Raw genomic sequence first — 12,103 nt, 5'->3', positions numbered from 1 at the left:
TTACAATGACGGCCTAGGAACAGTGGGTTAACTGCCTTGTTCAGCGGCAGAACAACAGTTTTTTACCCCCACAGCTCGGGGATTCAGTCCATCAACCTTTCGGTTACTGGCCCAACGCTCTAATCACTAGGATACCTGCCGTTTTACGGTAATTAACTACACCATTATCCTCAAACGTCTGTTTTATGGTAATTAACTACACCATTATCCTCAAACGTCTGTTGAGCGTCTCTTTGTTTTCTAGGTAAATGTACTGGCGGTCTTCCACCAAAACAACTATTGTTGTGATTCGGGTCATAGACATGCAACATTTGCATGCTGCCTCAAGGCAGCCCGGTAATGTCAGGCAGCCCAGTCATTCCAGGCAGTCGAGTCATTTCAGGCAGCCCAGTGATTCCAGGCAGCCCAGTAATTCCAGGCAGCCCAGTCATGTCAGGCAGCCCAGTCATGTCAGTCATGTCAGGCAGCCCAGTCATGTCAGGCAGCCCAGTCATTCCAGACAGCCCAGTCATGTCAGGCAGCCCAGTCATTCCAGGCAGCCCAGTCATTCCAGGCAGCCCAGTCATTCCAGTCATGTCAGGCAGCCCAGTCATTCCAGTCATGTCAGGCAGCCCAGTCATGTCAGGCAGCCCAGTCATTCCAGGCAGCCCAGTCATGTCAGGCAGCCCAGTCATGTCAGGCAGCCCAGTCATTCCAGGCAGCCCAGTCATTCCAGACAACCCAGTCATTCCAAGCAGCCCAGTCATTCCAGACAGCCCAGTAATTTCAGGCAGCCCAGTCATTCCAGGCAGCCCAGTAATTTCAGGCAGCCCAGTTATTTCCCTAAGAAAAGCCCCTTTATTGTGTGCCTGTCCTGACTTATATTGGGGAGAAGAGACAGCCACTCCAATGTAGTATTCTAATGCCAAAACACTCCCCTATTGAGCCTTGGTCAAAATTAGAGCACTATATAGGGAATAGGGTGCCCTTTGGGAAGCAAACTCCCTCAATGCACAATCAATGGCCACTTAGTGAAAGAACTCTCTCTCAGCTGCCACTGGGGGCGAAGCTGTCGCAACAAACGTTGAACAACACAAATGTTTGCTGTTGAGTCTTTTGGGAGCTCATTGTGGGGGAAGAGAACAATAACCACTTAATGTTGTGGGGGAACAATAACTGTTTTGAGTCCCTAATTAAAATAATCTGGTCGTGAAAGCCTGAATAAAACAAAAATGGAAACGCTTGGTGATAAACACGTATTAACTATGAGAGTAATGAACTGTACAATAATTACCAGGTACTGTATTTGAATACAAAGCAGGCACAATATTACAGTCCAGGTGAATTCATCCCTTGTTTTAATACAGGGGTCACCCAATCTGCTTCTGCGGGGCTACACGGGTCACCCAATCTGGTTCTGCGGGGCTACATGGGTCACCCAATCTGGTTCTGCGGGGCTACACGGGTCACCCAATCTGGTTCTGCGGGGCTACATGGGTCACCCAATCTGGTTCTGCGGGGCTACATGGGTCACAGACTTTTGTTTCAACCCAGCCCTAAAACAGATTAATTGATTGGCTGAATGGGGTGTGTTAATGCTGGACTGGATCAGACCCCTGTATGGCATGTAGCTCCAGGACCATTCATTCCTGCTTTTCCCCTCATGATTCCAGGAATATTCCAACCAGGATTTCTGGAAAACCTGGACATTTTGGGGAAATTACAGGGAATTTTGTAACCCTACTGAAGTTTTATCACCAATTACAACTCACCTCTAAAAGCTTGGACATCCCCATAGTGGATTTGCAGCACAAAGTAAGTGATTCTGGATTTCCCTCCAACTTTAAAACCGACATCTGGGATTGAAAAAAGAAAGAAAAAAAGACAGGCACCAGTAATTAAGGTCTCCGTGAGGCCTGCAAGGCTGAGATGCACTGATAAGGAAAGAACTCATTGGAGAGCAATTACAATAACGCAGGCTAAAGCCGCAGGATTACCAATCATGGATCTACTCTCTCCAGAGCTCACTGGGGTAGAGTCTGATCTCTACTATCTCCAGAGCTCACTGGGGTAGAGTCTGATCTCTCCTCTCTCCAGAGCTCACTGAGGTAGAGTCTGATCTCTCCTCTCTCCAGAAAGCACTGGGGTAGAGTCTGATCTCTCCTCTCTCCAGAAAGCACTGGGGTAGAGTCTGATCTCTACTCTCTCCAGAGCTCACTGGGGTAGAGTCTGATCTCTCCTCTCTCCAGAAAGCACTGGGGTAGAGTCTGATCTCTACTCTCTCCAGAGCTCACTGGGGTAGAGTCTGATCTCTCCTCTCTCCAGAAAGCACTGGGGTAGAGTCTGATCTCTACTCTCTCCAGAGCTCACTGGGGTAGAGTCTAATCTCTACTCTCTCCAGAGAGCACTGGGGTAGAGTCTGATCTCTACTATCTCCAGAGAGCAATGGGGTAGAGTCTGATCTCTCCAGTGAGAGAGAGATGGAGAAGAGAGAAAGATGGAGAGAAAGATGGAAGGCACAAAGAGAGAGAAAGATGAAGCGGAAAGAGTGCGACTGGGAGGAGAGAGAGAAAGATGAAATGTCGAGAGAGAGAGATTAAAGAGAAAAAGAAAGAAAGAGACTGTGTACCTGGGGGTAACCTGGTGGGTGGGGCATTTCGGGCCCAGGCGTACATGATGGAGGCTTCGTCCTCACAGGTCCCCTTGACACTCCCACAGTCCCTGAAAGAACCAAACAACAGCACTGGGTCAATACAGCCCCTCCCGTCTCTGGTCTCAACTAGGTCCAGAATTGGATGGACTCTACGTGGGAACAATATTGATGAGTCACACACACACACACAGAACTATAATACTATCATATTCTAGAACACCATCCATCTACACCACAACAGAACTATCATATCCTAGAACACCATCCATCTACACCACAACAGAACTATCATATCCTAGAACACCATCCATCTACACCACAACAGAACTATCATATCCTAGAACACGATCCATCTACACCCCAACAGAACTATCATATCCTAGAAAACCATCCATCTACACCCCAACAGAACTATCATACTATCATATTCTAGAACACCATCAATCTACACCCCAACAGAACTATCATACTATCATATTCTAGAACACCATCAATCTACACCACAACTATCATACTATCATATCCTAGAACACCATCCATCTACACCACAACAGAACTATCATATTCTAGAACACCATCCATCTACACCACAACATAACTATCATACTATCATATCCTAGAACACCATCCATCTACACCACAACAGAACTATCATATCCTAGAACACGATCCATCTACACCCCAACAGAACTATCATATCCTAGAACACCATCCATCTACACCCCAACAGAACTATCATACTATCATATTCTAGAACACCATCAATCTACACCCCAACAGAACTATCATACTATCATATTCTAGAACACCATCAATCTACACCACAACTATCATACTATCATATCCTAGAACACCATCCATCTACACCACAACAGAACTATCATATTCTAGAACACCATCCATCTACACCACAACAGAACTATCATACTATCATATCCTAGAACACCATCCATCTACACCACAACAGAACTATCATATCCTAGAACACCATCCATCTACACCACAACAGAGCTATCATATCCTAGAACACCATCCATCTACACCACATATCAGAACGATCATATCCTAGAACACCATCCATCTACACCACAACTATCATATCCTAGAACACAATCCATCTACACCACAACAGAACTATCATATCATAGAACACCATCCATCTACACCACAACATAACTATCATATCCTAGAACACCATCCATCTACACCACAACAGATCATACTATCATATCCTAGAACACCATCCATTTACACTCCAACAGAACTATCATATCCTAGAACACCATCCATTTACACTCCAACAGAACTATCATATCCTAGATCACCATCCATCTACACCACAACAGATCATACTATCATATCCTAGAACACCATCCATCTACACCACAACAGAACTATCATATCCTAGAACACCATCCATCTACACCCCAACAGAACTATCATATCCTAGAACACCATCCACCTACACCCCAACAGAACTATCATATCCTAGAACATCATCCATCTAAACAGCAACAGAACTATCATATCCTAGAACACCATCCATCTACACCCCAACAGACCTATCATATCCTAGAACACCATCCATCTACACCCCAACAGAACTATCATATCCTAGAACACCATCCATCTACACCCCAACAGAACTATCATATCCGAGAACAACATCCATCTACACCACAACAGAACTATCATATCCTAGAACCCCATCCATCTACACCACAACAGAACAATCATATCCTAGAACACCATCCATCTACACCACAACAGAACTATCATATCCTAGAACCCCATCCATCTACACCACAACAGAACTATCATATCCTAGAACACCATCCATCTACACCCCAACAGAACTATCATACTATCATATTCTAGAACACCATCAATCTACACCACAACAGAACTATCATATTCTAGAACACCATCCATCTACACCACAACAGAACTATCATACTATCATATCCTAGAACACCACCCATCTACACCACAACAGAACAATCATATCCTAGAACACCATCCATCTACACCACAACAGACCTATCATACTATCATGTCCTAGAACACCATCAATCTACACCCCAAAAGAACTATCATATCCTAGAACACCATCCATCTACACCACATATCAGAACGATCATATCCTAGAACACCATCCATCTACACCACAACTATCATATCCTAGAACACAATCCATCTACACCACAACAGAACTATCATATCATAGAACACCATCCATCTACACCACAACATAACTATCATATCCTAGAACACCATCCATCTACACCACAACAGATCATACTATCATATCCTAGAACACCATCCATTTACACTCCAACAGAACTATCATATCCTAGAACACCATCCATCTACACCACAACAGATCATACTATCATATCCTAGAACACCATACATCTACACCACAACAGAACTATCATATCCTAGAACACCATCCATCTACACCCCAACAGAACTATCATATCCTAGAACACCATCCATCTACACCCCAACAGAACTATCATATCCTAGAACACCATCCATCTACACCCCAACAGATCATACTATCATATCCTAGAACACCATCCATCTACACCCCAACAGAACTATCATATCCTAGAACACCATCCACCTACACCCCAACAGAACTATCATATCCTAGAACATCATCCATCTAAACAGCAACAGAACTATCATATCCTAGAACACCATCCATCTACACCCCAACATACCTATCATATCCTAGAACACCATCCATCTACACCCCAACAGAACTATCATATCCTAGAACACCATCCATCTACACCACAACAGAACAATCATATCCTAGAACACCATCCATCTACACCACAACAGAACTATCATATCCTAGAACAACATCCATCTACACCACAACAGAACTATCATATCCTAGAACCCCATCCATCTACACCACAACAGAACAATCATATCCTAGAACACCATCCATCTACACCACAACAGAACTATCATATCCTAGAACCCCATCCATCTACACCACAACAGAACTATCATATCCTAGAACACCATCCATCTACACCCCAACAGAACTATCATACTATCATATTCTAGAACACCATCCATCTACACCACAACAGAACTATCATATCCTAGAACACCATCCATCTACACCCCAACAGAACTATCATACTATCATATTCTAGAACACCATCAATCTACACCCCTACAGAACTATCATACTATCATATCCTAGAACACCATCCATCTACACCCCAACAGCACTATCATACTATCATATTCTAGAACACCATCAATCTACACCACAACAGAACTATCATACTATCATATCCTAGAACACCATCCATCTACACCACAACAGAACTATCATATTCTAGAACACCATCCATCTACACCACAACAGAACTATCATACTATCATATCCTAGAACACCATCCATCTACACCACAACAGAACTATCATATCCTAGAACACCATCCATCTACACCACAACAGAGCTATCATACGATCATGTCCTAGAACACCATCAATCTACACCCCAAAAGAACTATCATATCCTAGAACACCATCCATCTACACCACAACAGAACGATCATATCCTAGAACACCATCCATCTACACCACAACTATCATATCCTAGAACACAATCCATCTACACCACAACAGAACTATCATATCATAGAACACCATCCATCTACACCACAACATAACTATCATATCCTAGAACACCATCCATCTACACCACAACAGATCATACTATCATATCCTAGAACACCATTCATTTACACTCCAACAGAACTATCATATCCTAGAACACCATCCATCTACACCACAACAGATCATACTATCATATCCTAGAACACCATCCATCTACACCACAACAGACCTATCATATCCTAGAACACCATCCATCTACACCCCAACAGAACTATCATATCCTAGAACACCATCCATCTACACCCCAACAGAACTATCATACTCGCGAGAACAACATCCATCTACACCACAACAGAACTATCATATCCTAGAACCCCATCCATCTACACCACAACAGAACAATCATATCCTAGAACACCATCCATCTACACCACAACAGAACTATCATATCCTAGAACCCCATCCATCTACACCACAACAGAACTATCATATCCTAGAACACCATCCATCTACACCCCAACAGAACTATCATACTATCATATTCTAGAACACCATCCATCTACACCACAACAGAACTATCATATCCTAGAACACCATCCATCTACACCCCAACAGAACTATCATACTATCATATTCTAGAACACCATCAATCTACACCCCTACAGAACTATCATACTATCATATCCTAGAACACCATCCATCTACACCCCAACAGAACTATCATACTATCATATTCTAGAACACCATCAATCTACACCACAACAGAACTATCATACTATCATATCCTAGAACACCATCCATCTACACCACAACAGAACTATCATATTCTAGAACACCATCCATCTACACCACAACAGAACTATCATACTATCATATCCTAGAACACCATCCATCTACACCACAACAGAACTATCATATCCTAGAACACCATCCATCTACACCACAACAGAGCTATCATACTATCATGTCCTAGAACACCATCAATCTACACCCCAAAAGAACTATCATATCCTAGAACACCATCCATCTACACCACAACAGAACGATCATATCCTAGAACACCATCCATCTACACCACAACTATCATATCCTAGAACACAATCCATCTACACCACAACAGAACTATCATATCATAGAACACCATCCATCTACACCACAACATAACTATCATATCCTAGAACACCATCCATCTACACCACAACAGATCATACTATCATATCCTAGAACACCATTCATTTACACTCCAACAGAACTATCATATCCTAGAACACCATCCATCTACACCACAACAGATCATACTATCATATTCTAGAACACCATCCATCTACACCACAACAGAACTATCATATCCTACAACACCATCCATCTACACCCCAACAGAACTATCATATCCTAGAACACCATCCATCTACACCCCAACAGAACTATCATATCCTAGAACATCATCCATCTAAACAGCAACAGAACTATCATATCCTAGAACACCATCCATCTACACCCCAACAGACCTATCATATCCTAGAACACCATCCATCTACACCCCAACAGAACTATAATATCCGAGAACAACATCCATCTACACCACAACAGAACTATCATATCCTAGAACCCCATCCATCTACACCACAACAGAACAATCATATCCTAGAACACCATCCATCTACACCACAACAGAACTATCATATCCTAGAACCCCATCCATCTACACCACAACAGAACTATCATATCCTAGAACACCATCCATCTACACAACAGAACAATCATATCCTAGAACACCATCCATCTACACAACAACAGAACTATCATACTATCATATCCTAGAACAACATCCATCTACACCACAACAGAACTATCATATCCTAGAACACCATCCATCTACACCCCAACAGAACTATCATATCCTAGAACACCATCCATCTACACCCCAACAGAACTATCATATCCTAGAACAACATCAATCTACACCACAACAGAACTATCATATCCTAGAACACCATCCATCTACACCACAACAGAACTATCATATCCTAGAACACCATACATCTACACCCCAACAGAACTATCATATCCTAGAACACCATCCATCTACACCACAACAGAACTATCATATCCTAGAACACCATCCATCTACACCACAACAGAGCTATCATACTATCATATCCTAGAACACCATCAATCTACACCCCTACAGAACTATCATATCCTAGAACATCATCCATCTACACCCCAACAGAACTATCATATCCTAGAACATTATCCATCTACACCACAACAGAACTATCATATCCTAGAACATCATCCATCTAAACCACAACAGAACTATCATATCCTAGAACACCATCCATCTACACCCCAACAGAACTATCATATCCTAGATCCCCATCCATCTACACCACAACAGATCATACTATTATATCCTAGAACACCATCCATCTACACCACAACATAACTATCATATCCTAGAACACCATCCATCTACACCACAACAGAACTATCATATCCTAGAACACCATCCATCTACACCCCAACAGAACTATCATATCCTAGAACATCATCCATCTAAACCACAACAGAACTATCATATCCTAGAACACCATCCATGTACACCCCAACAGAACTATCATATCCTAGAACACCATCCATCTACACCACAACAGAACTATCATATCCTAGAACACCATCCATCTAAACCACAACAGAACTATCATATCCGAGAACACCATCCATCTACACCACAACAGAACTATCATATCCTAGAACACCACCCATCTACACCACAACAGAACTATCATATCCTAGAACACTATCCATCTACACCACAACAGAACTATCATACTATCATATCCTAGAACACCATACGTCTACACCCCAACATAACTATCATATCCTAGAACACCATCCATCTACACCCCAACATAACTATCATATCCTAGAACACCATCCATCTACACCCCAACAGAACTATCATATCCTAGAACATCATCCATCTAAACCACAACAGAACTATCATATCCTAGAACACCATCCATGTACACCCCAACAGAACTATCATATCCTAGAACACCATTCATCTACACCACAACAGACCTATCATATCCTAGAACACCATCAATCTACACCCCAACAGAACTATCATATCCTAGAACATCATCCATCTAAACCACAACAGAACTATCATATCCTAGAACACCATCCATCTACACCCCAACATAACTATCATATCCTAGAACATCATCCATCTACACCACAACAGATCATACTATCATATCCTAGAACACCATCCATCTACACCCCAACATAACTATCATATCCTAGAACACCATCCATCTACACCACAACAGAACTATCATATCCTAGATCACCATCCATCTACACCACAACAGATCATACTATCATATCCTAGAACACCATCCATCTACACCACAACAGAACTACCATATCCTAGAACACCATCCATCTACACCCCAACAGAACTATCATATCCTAGAACATCATCCATCTAAACCACAACAGAACTATCATATCCTAGAACACCATCCATCTACACCCCAACAGATCATACTATCATATCCTAGAACACCATCCATCTACACCCCAACAGAACTATCATATCCTAGAACACCATCCATCTACACCCCAACAGAACTATCATATCCTAGAACACCATACATCTACACCCCAACAGAACTATCATATCCTAGAACACCATCCATCTACACCACAACATAACTATCATATCCTAGAACACCATCCATCTACACCACAACAGAGCTATCATACTATCATATCCTAGAACACCATACATCTACACCCCAACCGAACTATCATATCCTAGAACATTATCCATCTACACCACAACAGAACTATCATATCCTAGAACACCATCCATCTACACCACAACTATCATATCCTAGAACACCATCCATCTACACCCCAACAGATCATACTATCATATCCTAGAACACCATCCATCTACACCCCAACAGAACTATCATATCCTAGAACACCATCCATCTACACCACAACAGAACTATCATATCTTAGAACACCATCCATCTACACCACAACAGATCATACTATCATATCCTAGAACACCATCCATCTACACCCCAACAGAACTATCATATCCTAGAACACCATCCATCTACACCCCAACAGAACTATCATATCCTAGAACACCATCCATCTACACCCCAACAGAACTATCATATCCTAGAACACCATCCATCTACACCACAACAGAACTACCATATCCTAGAACATCATCCATCTACACCACAACAGAACTATCATATCCTAGAACACCATCCATCTACACCACAACTATCATATCCTAGAACACCATCCATCTACACCACAACAGAACAATCATATCCTAGAACATCATCCATCTACACCACAACAGAACTATCATATCCTAGAACACCATCCATCTACACCCCAACAGATCATACTATCATATCCTAGAACACCATCCATCTACACCCCAACAGAACTATCATATCCTAGAACACCATCCATCTACACCACAACTATCATATCCTAGAACACCATCCATCTACACCCCAACAGAACTATCATATCCTAGAACATCATCCATCTACACCCCAACAGAACTATCATATCCTAGAACACCATCCATCTACACCCCAACAGAACTATCATATCCTAGAACACAGAAGGTAATAGTGTGCCCCTGACTTGATATGGAGACCGGCAGTTATGGTTAAAGGCCAGTAACGCCTTACATTGTTTCTCCTGATAGCTAGTGTCTAGAAGATATTCCCATCATTTGTTCCAAATGAATACACCACACTCAAAGATTAGGAGCAAGCAGCAGCAGCAGTAGCAGACGTTTCCGTTAAGAGCCTCATGCCTCCCAGATTCCATTTCATGCCTTTGTGTGTTCTGGGAAACACCATTAAAAGCATATTGTCTTCACTTTTGACACAATAATGACTAGCCTTACTACTTTTCACCCTATTCTTCCTGTTACAGAGAGTTCACAGCTTGAACCTGTAGCAGTGTGTACTCATCATTGATGTTGTCCCCCCTGTAGCTCTCGAGTGTGTTGCACAGGAGAGCCGGTGCAACGAGGGCTAGGTGACACGAGAGGGTTAAAAACAGAGCTATCCTTTTTCAGGAGAGTTTTTTTTTTTAGCTCGATGTGGAATTGGGTGGATGTGCTAGCTGTGGGCTAAGCAAGTGTTCTGATTGGGTAGACACATTGTGTTCGTCCCAAATGGCACCCAGCCTCTTTATAGTGCACTAGGTAGCGACTAGGGTGCCATTTGGAACGAACACTCTTGGTATGGCCTATTTTCGTGCCCCCCCACTGATCCTCCAGAGCTTCCTTGTGATTTCAGAAGCAGCTTCACAGGCAGTTTCAGAATATATCTCAACCGCTTTTCACTCGAGGAATGACAAATGTGCTTTCAGAGTAGGGAGGAATTTGAAAATCATCCCCGCAGGATAGCTGAAGAAGAGATTAATTTTTTTTCATGAAAAACAGGATAACCGAATGGATGAAAGGAATTAAAGCCCGAATGGCTTTAGTCATAGTCATAGTCAACACACGGTGCTCTTTAAAAACCAGGTTTGATGAGAAAATGTCCTAATTTCTTTGTGTATTTTTGCTGTGCGACTCTAGAGGTGTATTCTTATTTGACCCTCCCAGACACAGGAAGCCAGTAGATGCTGACCCGTGTTTCACTTGAACGTTGCGGTAGTGTAATGTGGTCTTCGTCTTCCTCATCACATATACTGAAGAGTCCATTCTGAGGGGAGGAAAGATAAACAACCCCTCCCGACGAGCGACCT

The 12,103-nt window shown here is 42.4% G+C and overlaps 1 protein-coding gene across 3 annotated transcripts in view; it reads right to left on the bottom strand.

Moving 5' to 3' along the window:
- Window positions 1-12,103, bottom strand: part of pam (peptidylglycine alpha-amidating monooxygenase) — a 134,370-nt gene that overhangs the window by 91,043 nt on the left and 31,224 nt on the right. For all 3 annotated transcript variants that reach the window (XM_071351930.1, XM_071351929.1, XM_071351931.1), the window contains 2 exons: window positions 2,609-2,700; window positions 1,752-1,835 (listed from right to left, as the gene is read on the bottom strand). In XM_071351930.1, the coding sequence (XP_071208031.1) occupies window positions 1,752-1,835; window positions 2,609-2,700 (176 nt within the window). The remainder of the gene's footprint in view (window positions 1-1,751; window positions 1,836-2,608; window positions 2,701-12,103) is intronic.

Source organism: Salvelinus alpinus, chromosome 18, assembly GCF_045679555.1.
Source record: "Salvelinus alpinus chromosome 18, SLU_Salpinus.1, whole genome shotgun sequence".
Classification (NCBI taxonomy): domain Eukaryota; kingdom Metazoa; phylum Chordata; class Actinopteri; order Salmoniformes; family Salmonidae; genus Salvelinus; species Salvelinus alpinus.
Note: the sequence above shows the minus strand (reverse complement) of the source record. Positions and strands in the feature narration are given on the sequence as shown.